General features: G+C 35.4%; 1 protein-coding gene across 3 annotated transcripts in view; it reads left to right on the forward strand.

Annotated features, from left to right (window-relative positions):
• The window catches only part of CD2AP (CD2 associated protein), a 113,692-nt gene that overhangs the window by 66,153 nt on the left and 29,790 nt on the right, over positions 1–17,749 (forward strand). For all 3 annotated transcript variants that reach the window (XM_057555136.1, XM_057555134.1, XM_057555135.1), the window contains exons 6-9: positions 11,310–11,497; positions 13,667–13,745; positions 14,139–14,233; positions 16,723–16,827. In XM_057555136.1, the coding sequence (XP_057411119.1) occupies positions 11,310–11,497; positions 13,667–13,745; positions 14,139–14,233; positions 16,723–16,827 (467 nt within the window). The remainder of the gene's footprint in view (positions 1–11,309; positions 11,498–13,666; positions 13,746–14,138; positions 14,234–16,722; positions 16,828–17,749) is intronic.

Consider the following 17,749-nt stretch of genomic DNA (forward strand, 5'->3'; position numbering starts at 1 on the left):
TAAATGCTGTTATTTAGTTAATTCAACATTCATATGTTTGTTCATTCAGTATATTGAGTGCTTATTGTTGAGCATAGTGTGCATGTTGATGGGAATACAGTGATGAGCAACATAGTCATGATTATTCCCCATATTTGAAGCTTTTGGTCTGTGGAGAAAGAAAAGAATATTAGACAAGTGATTATAATTCAGCATGAGAAATATTTGTGGCAGGAAGATTCAGGGTGCTATAGATGTGTAAAGAACTAACTCAGACTGGGAAGGATGTAAGGGAATGTGCCCTATAGGAAGTTAAAGATTGAGATCTCAGAATGGGTAGGAGATCCCTAGGCAGGTTTGTGGCAGAGGGTAAAGAATGAGCAGAGCAGTTTCAAGATCCTGAAAGAGATTCAATTCAGAGGGATTATAGAGTGTATGGTTGGATGTGGTAAGTTTTGAGGCTAGAGAAATTGTTGGGTCAGGCTTAAGAAGGCATTACAAAACTGGTAGTCAAGTCACAGAGAAGCCTTAGAGGGGAGAGAAATGATCAGATTACTTTATTTATTTATATAAATTTATTTTATTTATTTATTTTTGACTGCTTTGGGTCTTTGTTGCTGCACATGGGCTTTTCTCTAGTTGTGGCGAGCGGGGGCTACTCTTCGTTGCAGTGCGCAGGCTTCTCGTTGCAGTGGCTTCTCTTTTTGTGGAACATGGGCTCTAGGCATGTGGGCTCAGTAGTTGTGGCTCATGGGCTCTGGAGCGCAGGCTCAGTAGTTGTGGCACACAGGCTTAATTGCTCTGCGGCATGTGGCATCTTCTCGGACCAGGGCTTGAACCCATGTCCTCTGCATTGGCAGGCGGATTCTCAACCACTGTGCCACCAGGGAAGCCTCAGATTACCTTTTAGATAGAGTGGTTTGGTTGCAGTGTCAAGAGTGGATTGGAGGAGAATAAGATTGGGTAGCGAGACCAGTTGAGAATGTTTTGATAATTTAGGTAGAAATAGTATTAACCTAAACTAGGGGAGTGATCATGGGAATGGAGAAACATGGGTAGCATTCCTGTGCTAAATAGGCGGTATAAAGAACTGCACCTTGTGATGATGGGATGATGGGGAATGACTGAGAAAGAAGAGTCAATGGCTACCAGATCTTTGGTCAGTAAGCTGGGTAGATGATGTCATTTGCAGAGAAAGGATAAGTTTTGGGAGAAGATGATGAATTCACTTTTGGAGATGTTGACTTTGAGTCCTGTGGGGGTGTCAGGGCATCCAAGTGAAGATATTTGGTAGTCAGCTGTATGTGTGTGTCTGAAACCTTGAAAAGAAATTTGGGGTGGATGTCCAAAATTGAGGCTTGAAAGTATGTTAGGTGGTACAAGAAACCATGGAGTTGGATGAGATTACCTAGGGAGAATGTCTAGGATGGAAAAGGAATACAGCCTAAGATAGAATCCTATGTAGCAACATTTATGGTCTAGGCTAAGACAGAGTAACTAAAAAGAAGACCAAGAAGGCACAGAGAGAGAGCCAGGAGGCAACCTGTGAGTGAGTGGTCATCATGGGAAGGGAGTATTTCAGGGAGGACATGGACAGTAGTGTCAGATGCTGCTGCAAGGTTAAATAAGATAAGTAAGGTAAGAAATAAAATGTAATCCTGATTTAGGGTTGAAGAAATCATTAGTGACCTGGACAAAAGCAGTGAAGAGAGGTGATTGGTAAGTGTAAAGCAGTGTAGCAACTTATACTCCAGAATGTTTTCCTTCTTTTCTTAAGAAGGGAAAGTCTTGATCATTTTCAAATGCTAATGGCAGAGGACAAGTAGAGAGGGAGAAGCTGAAGATGCAAATTCAGAAGAATGGGATTTATCAGCAGAACAGGATTTACCCAGGAGGTGGGAGGAAATGAGATTTACATTATAGGTATCATGATTAGTTTCAATTTATTGGAGGTACTTCAGAGTTGGTGCCCAGAAGCTGAGGGCGAGATAATCTGACTTTTAATTTCTTCTACAAGAAAGGAGAGAAGCAAAGAATGAGGTGCAGAGTGAAGAGGTCAGAATTTTGAGGAGAGTAAAAAGGTCCCAACAGGGATTGTTAAATGTTTTGAGCCATGTATCCCTCTGGGCTTTACCGGGCTACTAGAGGGATGCATTGCACAAAATGTTTAAGAAACTCTGATAGATTGTTCTTCAGGAGTTCTCGTGTCTTATGTTCATTCTCTTCGGAGGAGTCAATCTGAGGTTTCATTTTATTATTCAGGCTCTGAAAAGGAAGATGATGCTTATTGCTAGTGGGGCACAGGATCCTTGTAGAATGATGATGCACCCTGGGTGTGCCAAAGGTGGTGGATAGAAATTTGGTGATCTGCAGCCTAGTCTCCAGGAGTTAAGATGGTGCACAATTTACTTTGGTGTCTAATCTCACATTAGCTTTCACCTTGAACTCTTTCTCCTGGTGAGCAGCTTTGTAAGGAAGAATGTTTTGGGGCTTCAGTGCTTTTACTGGTAATATGTTATATGAGTCTTTACAAGTTGTTGTTAGAGCCAGATGCTCTTTCTAAATGATTCTTTTTAGGAACTAAGGAATACAGATTTTAAGTCCATAACACACAAACACAACATTTTCTTAGGAAATGTAGGAGTATCATAAAAATCTTTGAATGATGGTGAAAGATGTTCTTCTTGGAGTAAAAAGAGGGAGAATTTATGCCAGCAACTAAAGTAGTTTCCAAGTTCTTCTACTTGGTTTACATGTTTTACCTTAATGTAAGACCCATTCACTTTAACAGTGAACTTGGATTGCTTCCATTAAGTGCTTTGTATTTTCATCAGGTTTCTTACTTTATATTATTTTTCTTTAGCACTCAGTGCAGTTCACATAATGAATCTTGTTTGTTTTTCAAAAAGTAGTTGTATTTTGGGGCTCTTGGTGGTTTTAAGTCATTTTATATGGGGGTGCAAGTCATCAAGTAGTTTTTGCTGTAGAGATTTCATGAGAAAGGGAGGAAGGGAGAGTTTTAGGTTTAATAGGAAGATTTGCTGTTAGGTTTTATGACTGACAGTGCCATACATAAAATGGAAATTTAATTTTTTTTAAAGCTTAGCAATGCAAGGACAGTCTCTGATGGATAAAACATAGACATAAAAATATTAGAAATACCATATAGGGTAAGATTTCTGTTTTGTCTGATTATGAGACCTTCTGTTTACCCTTTCTCTCCATTCTTTTGCTCTTTTCTCCTCCTTTGTCCCTGCCTTCTCCCCCGACCCGCTGCTTTCTTCCTTCTAGTGTCTACGTTGCCCTTTTATTTTTTGCTCCTTCTATGTGATCATGCTCTTTCCTACTTGAATAGTTTTCAGTAATACATCTTTAAACTTGTTAAAAGTAATAGACCCTGAGCCAGGCACTGTTTTAAGCGCTTTACAGGAATCAACTGATTTAATTCTCATACCAATCCTATGAAGTATCCCATTTTGCAGGTGAAGAAACTGGGCATATACAGTGGAAGAGGTGAGATATGGATCAAGAAGGTTTAACTCTAGAGTTCAAAAGCACTTAGCCTATCCATTAGTACTAGATAATTGAAATATCTATGCATTTATTTTAATGATATATGCTTTAATGACTGTAGTAAAGTTTAGAATCACTAAATCTAAAAGAAACTGTTTATTTTATGGCTTATAATCAAATACTCAAACTGATAATTGCACCTTAGAATCATCTACTGATTCATAATTGAATTCATTATCAAAAATCTTCACACAGGAGGTGTAGTCAAGATGGCATACTAGGAGGATGCGGAATTCGCATCTCCTCACAACTAAGGCACCTAGCAGGCACCCATGGGAGACCACAGACACCTAAGGGGATGGGAGGAAACCCTAGCGACTGGTGATCTCTCCTTTTGGCTTGTTCTCCCCTCCCCCCCCTTTTTTTCTTTTTTCTGCTGTGGTTTTATTTTACCTTTTTGCAGTTGTTTCATCTTATTTACCTTTTGCAGTTGTTTCTATTATAGTTTTATTTTTCCTAATATATTTTTTATCTTTCTAATTTTATTTTGTTTTTTATTCTTTGATATTGTACTGCTCCTTTTTTTCTTTCTTCCTTTTTTTTTTTTTTTTTTTAACGGCACAACGAAGCTTGCAGGATCTTGGTTCCCAGGCCAGAGGTCGGGCCCGAGCTCCTGTGGTGGGAGCTCCGAGTCCAAACCACTGGACTAACAGAGAACCTCAGATCCCAGGGAATACCAATTGGAGTGAGGTCTCCCAGAGGTCCTCATCTCACCACCAAGACCCAGCTCTGTCTAACTGCCTGCAAACTCCAGTGCTGGACGTCTCAGGCCAAACAACCAGTAAGACAGGAATACAGCACCACCCATCAAAAAAAAAAAAAAATGACAAAAAAATATGTTACAGACGAAGGAGCAAGGTAAAAACCTACAAGACCAAATAAATGAAGAAGAAATAGGCAACCTACCTGAAAAAGAATTCAGAGTAATGATAGTAAAGATGATCCAAAATCTCAGAAAGAGAATGGAAAAAATACAAGAAACATTTAACAAGGATCTAGAAGAACTAAAGAGCAAACAAACAGTGGTGAACAACACAATTACTGAAATTAAAAATACTCTAGAAGGAATCAATAACAGAATAACTGAAGCAGAAGAAAGGATAAGTGAGTTGGAAGATAAAATGATAGAAATAACTACCAGGGAGCAGAATAAAGAAAAAAAGAATGAAAAGAATTGAGGACAGTTTCAGAGACCTCTGGGAAAACATTAAACGCACCAACATTCGAATTATAGGGGTCCCAGAAGAATAAGACAAAAAAAAGGGTCTGAGAAAATATTTGAAGGGATTATAGTCGAAAACTTCCCTAACATGGGAAGGGAAATAATCAAGTCCAGGAAGCACAAAGAGTACCATAAAGGATAAACCCAAAGAGAAACATGTCGAGACACATAGTAATCAAACTACCAAAAATTAAATACAAAGAAAAAATATTAAAAGCAGCAACAAATAGCATACAAGGGAATCCCCATAAGGTTAACAGCTGATTTTTCAGCAGAAACTCTGCAAGCCAGAAGGGAGTGGCAGGACATATTTAAAGTGATGAAATGGAAAAACCTACAACCAAGATTACTCTACCCAGCAAGGATCTTGTTCAGATTCAATGGAGAAATTTACAGATAAGCAAAAGTTAAGAGAATTCAGTACCACCAAACCAGCTTTACAGCAAATAGTAAAGGAACTTCTTTAGGCAGGAAACACAAGAGAAGGAAAAGACCTACAAAAACAAACCCAAAACAATTAAGAAAATGGTCATAGGAACATACATATTGATAATTACCTTAAATGTAAATGGATCAAGTGCTCCAACCAAGGGAAATAGACTGGCTGAATGGATACAAAAACAAGACCCATACAAATGCTGTCTACAAGAGACCCACTTCAGACCTAGGGACACATACAGACTGAAAGTGAGGGGATGGAAAAAGATATTCCATGCAAATGGAAATCAAAAGAAAGCTGGAGTAGCAATTCTCATATCAGACAAAATAGACTTTAAAATAAAGAATATTACAAGAGACAAAGAAGGACACTACATAATGATCAAGGGGTCAATCCAAGAAGAAGATATAACAATTGTAAATACTTATGCACCCAACATAGGAGCACCTCCATACATAAGGCAAATGCTAACAGCCATAAAAGGGGAAATCGACAGTAACACAATCATAGTAGGGGACTTTAACACCCCACTTTCACCAATGGACAGATCATCCAAAATGAAAATAAATAAGGAAACACAAGCTTTAAAAGACACATTAAACAAATGGACTTAATTTATATTTATAGGACATTCCATCCAAAAACAACAGAATACACTTTCTTCTCAAGTGCTCATGGAACATTCTCCAGGATAGATCATATCTTAGGTCACAAATTAAGCCTTGGTAAATTTAAGAAAATTGAAATCGTATCAAGTATCTTTTCCGACCACAATGCTATGAGACTAGATATCAATTACAGGAAAAAATCTGTAAAAAATACACATGGAGGCTAAACAATACACTACTAAATAACCAAGAGATCACTGAAGAAATCAAAGAAGAAATCAAAAAATACCTAGAAACAAATGACAATGAAAACACGATGACTCAAAACCTGTGGGATGCAGCAAAAGCAGTTCTAAGAGGGAAGTTTACAGCAATACAATCCTACCTCAAGAAACAAGAAACATCTCAAATAAATAACCTAACCTTACAGCTAAAGCAATTAGAGAAAGAAGAACAAAAAAACCCCAAAGTTAGCAGAAGGGAAGAAATCATAAAGATCAGATCAGAAATAAATGAAAAAGAAATGAAGGAAACAGTAGCAAAGATCAATAAAACTAAAAGCTGGTTCTTTGAGAAGATAAACAAAATTGATAAACCATTAGCCAGACTCACCAAGAAAAAAAGCGAGAAGAGTCAAATCAATAGAATTAGAAATGAAAAAGGAGAAGTAACAACTGACACTGAAGAAATACAAAGGATAATGAGAGATTACTACAAGCAATTATATGCTAATAAAATGGACAACCTGGTATAAATGGACAAATTCTTAGAAAAGCACAACCTTCTGAGACTGAACCAGGAAGAAATAGAAAATATAAACAGACCAATCACAAGCACTGAAATTGAAACTGTGATTAAAAATCTTCCAACAAACCAAAGCCCAGGACCAGATGGCTTCACAGGCGAATTCTATCAAACGTTTAGAGAAGAGCTAACACCTATCCTTCTCAAACTCTTCCAAAATATAGCAGAGGGAGGAACACTCCCAAACTCATTCTACGAGGCCACCATCACCCTGATACCAAAACCAGACAAAGATGTCACAAAAAAAGAAGACTACAGGCCAATATCTCTGATGAACATAGATGAAAAATCCTCAACAGAATACTAGCAAACAGAATCCAACAGCACATTAAAAGGATCATACACCATGATCAAGTTGGGTTTATCCCAGGAATGCAAGGATTCTTCAATATACATAAATCAATCAATGTGATACACCATATTAACAAATTGAAGGAGAAAAACCATACGATCATCTCAACAGATGCAGAAAAGCTTTTGACAAAATTCAACACTCATTTATGGTAAAAACCCTCCAGAAAGTAGGCATAGAGGGAACTTATCTCAACATAATAAAGGTCATTATGAGAAACCGACAGCCAACATCATTCTCAATGGTGAAAAACTGAAACCTTTTCCACTAAGATCAGGAACAAGACAAGGTTGCCCACTCTCACCACTATTATTCATCATAGTTTTGGAAGTTTTAGCCGCAGCAATCAGAGAAGAAAAAGAAATAAAAGGAATCCAAATCGGAAAAAAAGTAAAGCTGTCATTGTTTGCAGATGACATGATACTATACATAGAGAATCCTGTCGATGCCACCAGAAAACTACTAGAGCTAATCAATGAATTTGGTAGAGTAGCAGGATACAAAATTAATGCACAGAAATCTATTGCATTCCTATACACTAATGATGAAAAATCTGAAAGAGAAATTAAGGAAACACTCCCATTTACCATTGCAACAAAAAGAATAAAATACCTAGGAATAAACCTACCTAAGGAGACAAAAGACCTGTATGCAGAAAACTATAAGACACTGATGAAAGAAATTGAAGATGATAGAAACAGATGGAGAGATATACCTTGTTCTTCGATTGGAAGAATCAACATTGTAAAAATGACTATACTAACCAAAGCAATCTACAGATTCAATGCAATCCCTATCAAATTACCAATGGCATTTTTCACAGAACTAGAACAAAAATTTTTGCAATTTGTATGGAAACACAAAAGACACCTAATAGCCAAAACAATCTTGAGAAAGAAAAACGGAACTGAAGGAATCAGGCTCCTGGACTTCAGACTATACTACAAAGCTACAGTAATCAAGACACAGAAACAGAAATATAGATCAGTGGAACAGGATAGAAAGCCCAGAGATAACCCCATGCACATATGGTCACCTTATTTTTGATAAAGGAGGCAAGAATATACAATGGAGAAAAGGCAGCCTCTTCAGTAAGTGCTGCTGGGAAAACTGGACAGCTACATGTAAAAGAATGAAATTACAACACTCCATAACACCATACACAAAAATAAACTCAAAATAGATTAAAGACCTAAATGTACAGCGAGACACTATAAAACTCTTAGGGGAAAGCATAGGCAGAACACTCTATGACATAAATCACAGCAAGATCCTTTTTGACCCACCTCCTAGAGAAATGGAAATAAAAACAAAAATAAGCAAATGGGACCTAATGAAACTTAAAAGCTTTTGCACAGCAAAGGGCACCATAAAAAGACAAAAAAAACCCTCAGAATGGGAGAAAATGTTTGCAAACAAAGCAACTGACAAAGGATTAATCTCCAAAATAAACAAGCAGCTCATGCAGCTCAATATCAAAAAGACAATACAATGCAAAAATAGGCAGAAGACCTAAATAGACATTTCTCTAAAGAAGATATACAGATTGCCAATAAACACATGGAAAGATGCTCAGTATCACTAATCATAAGAGAAATGCAAATCAAAACTACAATGAGGCATCACCTCACAGTGGTCAGAATGGCCATCATCAAAAAATCTACAAACAGTAAATGTTGGAGAGGGTGTGGAGAAAAGGGAACCCTCTTGCACTGTTGGTGGGAATGTAAATTGATACAGCCACTATGGAGAACAGCATGGAGGTTCCTTAAAAAACTAAAAATAGAATTACCATATGACCCAGCAATCCCACTACTGGGCATATACCCAGAGAAAACCGTAATTCAAAACGACACATGCACCCGAATGTTCATTGCAGCACTATTTACAATAGCCAGGTCATGGAAGCAACCTAAATGCCCATCAACAGACGAATGGATAAAGAAGTTGTGGTACATATATACAATGGACTATTACTCAGCCATAAAAAGAAACGAAATTTAGTTATTTGTAGTGAGGTGGATGGACCTAGAGTCTGTCATATAGAGCGTAGTAAGTTCAGAAAGAGAAAAACAAATAACCGTATGCTAACATACATATGGAATCTTAAAAAAATAAATGGTTCTGATGAATCTAGGGGCAGGATAGGAATAAAGACACAGACGTAGAGAATGAACTTGAGGACACAGGGAGGCGGAAGGGTAAGCTGTGACGAAGTGAGAGAGTAGCACTGACACATATACACTACCAAATGTAAAATAGATAGCTAGTGGGAAGCAGCTGCATGGCACAGGGAGATAAGCTCGTTGCCTTGGGACCACCTAGAGGGATGGGATAAGGAGGATTTGAGGTTGGGGATATGGGGATATACGTATGCATATGGCTGATTCACTTTGTTATACAGCAGAAACACAACACTGTAAAGCAATTATACTCCAATAAAGATGTTAAAAAGAGAAAAAAACCTTCACACAAAGAAAATTCCCTATGTGGTTTCACTCGTGAATTCTGTCAAGCATTTAATCTTCCACAAATTCTTTCAGATTTCTTAGGTCTGTATGACTTTAGGAATTATAACACTTTATGAAGATAAACACAGAAATCCTCAACAAAATATTAGCACATCAAATCTAGCAAAATGTGTAAATGTTAATACATTATGACTAATGCGGTTTATTCTATGCATTCAAAAGTTGATATAATCTAACATATTAAAAAGTTTAAAGGAGAAAAACCATATGGTCATCTCAGTAGATGCAGAAAGATTTTTACGTATTCAACACTTATGATAAAAACTCTTCATGACAGCAAGAGAAGGGAACTTTCTAAATTGGATAAAGTTCATCTATGAAGAACCAGCTAACGTTCTTAATGGTAGGTAAATAGTGATATACCTGTCTGATGGAATACCTGTTAGTGAGAAAAGGAATGAAGTGTGGATGCATGGAACACACATTACACTTAGCAAAAGAAGGAGACACAAAAGACTTACGTGCTGTATGTTTAATTTATACGAAACTTTTAAAAAGGACATACCTATACTGACAGAATGAAGATCGGAAGTTTCTTGCGACTTGAGGGTAGGAAGAATTGACTGGGACCGTGTGTAAGTGTCGTTTTCAGGGTGACAGGGATATTCTGTATCTGGATTATTGTGGTTACATGGTGCATACATTTGTCAAAAATTATTGTAATATCCATTTAAAATGGGTTCATTTTATTGTATGTAAGCTTTCTTTGAGTAAAATTTATTTTAAACTATATCACCAAAAATACATGTGGCTTGGGCTAACGTTGCAAGTGGTTAGGGTAGATCACTGTACTTGTTAGCATTACATTTCTTAAGTTCATAAAAGTTGTTTCTGTTAACTTCTTCTCAGATAGTTTCAAATGTGTGATTAGAGGCTTTTGTTGTCTGAGTCATTATGTTAAAATATTTAGGACTGGTTTTGGGGTCATCTGGAATTCAGTTCAAATGTTGGCTTTGTTACTACTTGTATGGCCTTGGGAAAGTTCTGAATAACTGCCCATTTTACTTATTTTGAAAATGAGGAATAATAGTGCTTAATGTTAAGCCTGTGGGTGATTATGTAAATTAGATATAATTCATGTATAGTGCTCAACAAATAGCTGGCACAGATTAAGCCCTGAATAAGTGGTAACTACCATTTTTATTATTACCTCTGTTGTTCTTAACCATTAAACTTCAACAGACTGCTTAATTAAATGAACTGAAATCATGTATTTTTCCCTACCCCTCAGCCCTTATTCTGAAATGTTTCTGGAATCTTCTTGGATGATTACTGTAGAACTTTTTTCTTAGATTATTAATTACTTCATCCCTGAGTTAAAATGACAGGCCTTGAACTGTGGACTTTTTAAAATAAAAACTTGCTAATATTTCCAGTTTTTATATTCAGAAAATCACCCTAATTTTGATCAGTTTGGGTCATGTAACTTTTTTAAATGATTAACTTTATCTCTTTAATGTTTCTGTCTTACATTATTTCATCTTTGTGCAAGAGCTGTAAATTTTGATATGCTCTTCTTAAGGACCTGGTATACCATGCTTTCCTGGATTTCCGATTAGCATTTTACTAATTAGGAATACCTAAAATTGTTTTAAACAACATTTTAAAAAAAATCAGTATAAAGTACATCTTATTCTTTGGGATATTTTAATACTCATTTTATTATATTTATACCATTTTATACCATATTATTTTATACCATTTTTTATTAGGAGGTATAGAATATAAATACTGTGGAAGGGGAATGTCAAGGTTTTTGTGATTTTAGGTGTCATTCTTTAAAAACAAATTATCCTTTCAGAAACTGTTTTGACTGGGTCTACCTCACCTTTACCTTCTCCGGGAAATGGGAACGAAACTGCACCTGGATCAGTTACCCAGCCAAAGAAAATCCGAGGAGTTGGATTTGGAGATATATTTAAAGAAGGCTCTGTGAAACTTAGGACAAGAACATCCAGTAGTGAAACAGAAGAGAAAAAACCAGAGAAGGTAGTAATGATGAGCTTTCCTTAGATTAACCCCATTCATTCTCTCATTAAGCTTTTTTTAAAAAAGTTAGTTTGCAACTGTGTTACCTTTTCTTTTTTGAGATTGCCAATAATAGATTATGAATGAGAAGACTGTGAGAAACTGTTTTCAAGTTTAAGTGACTTACTTTAATGATTATGTTTGATTCTTATAAAATTGGATTTTGGGGGGGTAAATTTAACACAAACTTTTCTTAGTGGAAACTTTAGAGTTTTTAGTTATCAGAGTGTAAAAATAGAAAAGGCAAGTTTTTGTTTTCCTTTTAAAGCTAAAATTATATGTTTTTCTTTCAATTTGAAGTAGGCTTAAAATGGGCCATTTTAAAGTGAATTCTCAGTGAGATATTAAGTTAATTAGGCACTGCTTAACTTTACTGTGGATTGTCAGCAATGGTGAAATCTAATTGCTAGCCCTAGTTGTATGGAGAACTTCATTTTTTGTTAGCGTTTCACTGGCATTGTGAAGTAAATCAAAGTGAATGTACCATACTAATAAGAGATTTTAAAATAAGCTGTTAAGTTTCTATTTTGTGGGGGAAATAGCTATAATCCTTAGAATATAGTCTTCCCTGGTGTTAACACCTTGGAGATGAGATTGAGTACTTCACATAAGTGGCTTGTCCCTTGACTTTTAAAGCATTGTTTCCCTTGTAGTGCTCATTTGTATGTCTTATTTAACTCTGTAAGATTTTAAAATATTTTAGTATTTACTTGCCTTTTTTAGTTACATTTCACTTAGAAGACTGTTTTGGTTGGTGAAATATATTCTGATGTTTTCTCCTAAAATAGTTAGTTTCAACATTTTTTTTTCCTTTCCCAGCTTGTTACATATTTTCTCATGTAATAATAATTTGGGTTCAGGAAAGAGAACTTGTACTTTCTGTCCTGCCCTCTCCTAGCTCTGTGACTGTCTGGCATTAAGATTATGGGCCTAATTAATTCTTGGTTTTAAAGGTAAAGATTAGAGTTCTTGTTGTTGGAATAGTGCTGTATAGTCATGTAATAATAGCTAGGAATGTCTAGAAGCAATGTCTGCATTATGAGGGACATTAAGCTAGATGATCTGGGGTCGCTTTCTAACTCTGAAGCTTATGATTATATTGAATAACTTTATTTGATTAATGATTACACCGGTTATCTTTCATTTGCCATTTTTAATGTCCACTAAAGAGTTGTTGTTAATGAGAGTAGTCTCAGGGTTACCGTATAGGATGGCCTTGGAAGGCTTTCTTTGATCACTGATCTAGGAATTGATAAAGTAGGGAGCACATTTGCTATGTTTGTAAGACCAGATTGGAAGATATGATGGTTAAAATTAGGAGAAATTAAAGTGAGCATCTTAAAAGATAACTAGAACACACAACGATAGGTAAATTAGCAGTATGTTCAGATTTTTAACTAATGAAATCCAGGGTCAAATGTAGTGTTACTTCTGAGGACAGAACTCAAGGAAACACTAGTACAAGATGAAGGACTTACTGTAGTCAATTACAGTGGAAAATTGCCTCCTAGACTATATACTGTTACGAAGGGTTGTAACATTACCTAAATGTTTTCATTCTCATAGCAGCAGTAAGTATAAAGACTTCATTTTATACTCTGTCTCATTGTAAGGAAGTTTAATGCAGTTGTTTAAGAGCCCACCTTCTGGAGTCAGACTTTCTAGGTTCAAGTCTGAGCTCCACTACTAAATTATTTTTATTGTGGGCAAATTACTTAACTGCCTCCTGACCCATGAAAGGAGTGGATGATAGTGCCTACTTTATGCAGATTGTTCTAAGGATTAAGTTACAATGTATGTAAAGTGCTTATTAGCTCAGAGATTGATACGTGGTAAATTTTCAAATGCTATTTTTATTTATTTTAGAGGTTCTAAAATAAATCGCAGTATTAAGGGTATCAGAGTATGTTTATTATCCTTAAGATAGGGAGTTTTAAAAACTAGACGTTCTGGGCTATCATTTAAGTAGCTTTTCAATTATTTATCTTTTTCATGGCAGTTTTCAGTCACATTACTAACCTGGCTATAAGTACCATTAGGGAGAGCTAGATAACTGTTAATGGAAATTTTGTTTAACATTATTAGCTTTGTTCTAACTTAAAATAATTGACACCATCCTTTCTATTCTAGCCCTTAATCACACAGTCACTAGGATCCAAAACTCAGAGTGTGGAGATAACAAAAACAGACACTGAAAGTAAAATTAAAGGTAAGTGTTTGAATGAAATTTTCATATTAGGAATGAAGCATGCTCAAATATATTATTAGATTTGTTGAAGACGTTTGTTACATTGTACTACTTCATTGGAGTGTTAAATCGTCCTAGATGTAAGCACCATGAGGTCAAGGATTTTTGTATGTTTTGTACACTGATGTATCTGATACAGTTAGAACTGTGCCTAGAACATAGTAGGCATGTAGTAACTATTTGAATGAATGATTAATGAAATTGTTACTTAATTCAACATGTAGTATTGGCCAAAATTATTGAAATCATTTCTAGAAGCTTCTAGTGTACATTTCTTTAGACAAAATAGAGGCTTAAGTATTTGTTGAAAGAACCAATTTATAGAAACTTCATTATTTACATTTTTCATTTTAGCTAAAGAATATTGTAGAACGTTGTTTGCCTATGAAGGTACTAATGAAGATGAACTTACTTTTAAAGAAGGGGAGATAATACAGTTGATAAGTAAGGTAAGACTTTTCTCAGTTTTCAGTGAATCACTTAATTTATTCATAGAAATATTTTTCAGTAGTCTTGCATTCCCACTAGAATGTAAGTTCTAGAAGGGCTGTGACTTTGTCTTGTTTATTTCTGTGACCTGAGAACCTGGCACGTAGTAAGTGGTCAGAAAGGTTTTTTAAGCAAATGTTTATTGTCTGTCTTTGTTATAATTGATGTATTGGAAATTATTTTTACCATCAAGTTGTGTTTTTTCTCTAACCACACCCCCCCACCCCCCCCAGGGTTCTGTTCTCATTTCCTATTTTACCTCATTGCATTTTTTGCCCCACCTAATGTTTGTTGTAGTGTTTGTAATATAAAAAGAAAAAGAAGAAAAATAGGGAAACAACTTAAATGTCCATCAATATGTAAATGGTTATGAAATGTCATACTATGGAAAATGATGCAGCTATTTCAAAGAATGAGGTAGTTTTATAACTTGGAATGAATTAAGGAAAAAGAAAACCCAACAGTATTGGGGTGTGGGCAGAGTCCTGTAATAACTGTAATAGAGAAATATTAAAGTATTTGTTTTTGCTATATCCCTTTAAATTAATTTTTGAAATTTCTCCCGTTTTAAATTGACTTAACAGATTGTTTAGTGTATGTAATTAAAAGAAGTTTTTTCATTGAAGTATAATTGACTTACCACACTATGTTAGTTCCAAGAGTACAACATAGTGGTTTGATATTTCTATACATCTGTTATTTCTAGTTACCATCTGTCACCAGACAAAGTTATTGCAATATTATTGACTATGCTCCCAATGTTGTACATTTCATCCCTGTGACTCATTTACTTTGTAACTGGAAATTTGTACCTCTTAAGCTCCCTCACCTCTTTTACTCATCCCTCCCAACCTCTTCCCCTCTGCCAACCACCGGTATGTTTTCTGTATCTGTGAGCCTGTTTCTGTTTTATTATGTTTGTTCATTCCTTGTGTTTTATAGATTCCACGTATAAGTGAGATGGTATTTGTCTTTCTTATTTCACTTAGCATAATACCCTTGATGTCCATGCATGTTGTCACAAATGGCAACATTTTATTCTTTTTTGTGGCAGTCATATTACATTGTAATATACATTATATAAAACATATATATGCATATATACATATATATATATACATGGTAATGTACATTATATATATATATGAAACACATCTTTATTTAAGATGCTTACTGATGGATATTTAAGTTGCTTACATATCTGGGCTATTGTAAAGAATGCTGCCGTGAACATAAAGGTGCGTATCTTTTTGAATTAGTGTTTTTGTTTTTGGAAAAATACCAAGAATTAGAGTTGCTGGATCATATGATAGTTCTATTTTTAATTTTTGAGAGGTCTCCATTCTGTTTTACATAGCAGCTGTACAAATTTACATTCCTACCAAAAGTGCACTAGGGTTCTCTTTTCTCCACATCTTCCCCAACACTTGTTATGTGTTGCAGTTGTGATTATCCTGACCTTTGTGCGTGACCTCCCCAGGGGTGTGGGTCTTGATTATACTGTGTCTCTGCCCCTCCAACCTGTTTCATTGTGGTTCCTTCTTTATGTCTTTAATTGTGGAAATTCTCTTCTGCTAGTCATTTGCATTGATAGTTGCTCTACTGTAAAGTTTTAATTTTGGAGAGGGTGAGCTCAGGGTCTGCTTACTCTGTCATCTTGTCCAGTCCCCCCCCAGTGCATGTAATTTTTAATACACATGGAGATTGGATTGATAACAACTAATTTCTCATGGAAGGGTATTTGGAAGGAATTGTAGAAGATTCTGTTAATTTCTAAAGCAAATGAATAATGTGATTAATTTTTGGTGTGTAAAGTGTTGAAAAGAATGTTAAGATACAGTTTGGAAATTTATATTCTCTCACCACTCTCCTCTTCTACTTCCTTTCCTTTTTCCTTTCTCCTTCCTCTCTTTTTTATCCTTGTAAACTGAATTTTTTTTAAAATTATTTTTTTGTTTGTTTATTTATTTATGGCTGCCCTGGGTCTTAGTTGTGGCACACGGGATCTTTGTTGCAGCATGCAGGATCTTCATTGCGGCATGTGGGATCTTTAGTTGTGGCATGCAGGCTTCTTAGTTGCGACATGAGGATTTCTTAGTTGAGGCATGCAGACTCTTAGTTGCAGCATGCTTGCGGGATCTAGTTCCCTGACCAGGGATCGAACCCAGGCCCCCTGCATTGGGAGCGCGGAGTCTTACCGACTGAACCACTGGGGAAGTCCCCTGAATTTTTAAATTATTTGACTAATTAAGAAATTAAATTTAATTTTATAACTGCTGCTTGAAGTAATGTGTGGGCAATATATTTTTTTAGGAGGACCTCAATGTCTGTTAGGTTTTTATTTTTCCTTGTAGAAACAATGGAATTCAGTATTTTCCTATTTTGTTGCTAACTTTTTTCTTATTTAGAGATAACCCCTATTATCTTTATTCTTCATTTTGCGGTTTAGGAGACTGGAGAAGCTGGCTGGTGGAAGGGTGAACTTAATGGTAAAGAAGGAGTATTTCCAGACAATTTTGCTGTTCAGATAAATGAACTGGATAAGGACTTTCCTGTAAGCTTTTCTTTTTCAGTGATGATAATAATTTTAAAAACCTTGTGCCAATATTTCTTAAAAAACAAGTTTTTTACATAGTAACTGAATAATTTTCTGAGGGGATTTCAGATTTATATAATCAGGTAAAATTTATCTGAATTATGGTAAAACAAAACAGTGTATCAGTTCTGTGCTTTATTCCTGTTTTTCTTTCCCCCTAACTAAAAATTAACTTAGACTTTATTACTTTATTATAATTAGAAGAAAAAAGGCTGCCCATACTATTTAGACAAATTAGCACTTGACTGTACGAAAAATTATATTTTTATTTAATTTTGTTGAAAGTTTTTATTTTAAGGTACTATTGATTACTATTACTCTGTCACTGCATTTTTGGGAGAGTGAGAAAAAGGCTATGCCTCCTTACAGGATTTAATGTATCTATCTCACATCTCACAGTGAATAAAGTGAGACTGAGTCATTCATCAGTGATCTTTTGCTTTTCTACAGCTTGATCACCTATGGAGGGATGAATCTAATTGAGTTTTTAAATTAGAGGGAAAGAGTTTTACAGAGAACAGACACACCCCAGCAAGACAGTCTACTGTATTTGATTTAAGTCAATGCAGAAATCTCTAACCTTTGCAGTCTTTCATTTAAAGTAAATTACAAGAGGATAATGTATGAAGGCTTACACTGTCTGAGATTCTTCCTTTGCTAGATTTCATTCAGTATTAATTCAACAGCCTTCAGGTTTGCTTTATTTTTATACTCTTGTTAATGAACACATTTTCTTTTTTTGGCTTTTATTAGGTGTTTATGCAATATTGATTATCAGTTATTTTTTAATTTGGAAAAACCAAATTCACATACTTAGAAATGTCTCAAGTTTTTTAAGGCAAAAATGAGTGCATGTTTATAAACCCAAGAGAATTTTAAT

This window comes from Balaenoptera acutorostrata, chromosome 10 (assembly GCF_949987535.1).
Source record: "Balaenoptera acutorostrata chromosome 10, mBalAcu1.1, whole genome shotgun sequence".
In the NCBI taxonomy this organism is placed as follows: Eukaryota; Metazoa; Chordata; class Mammalia; order Artiodactyla; family Balaenopteridae; genus Balaenoptera; species Balaenoptera acutorostrata.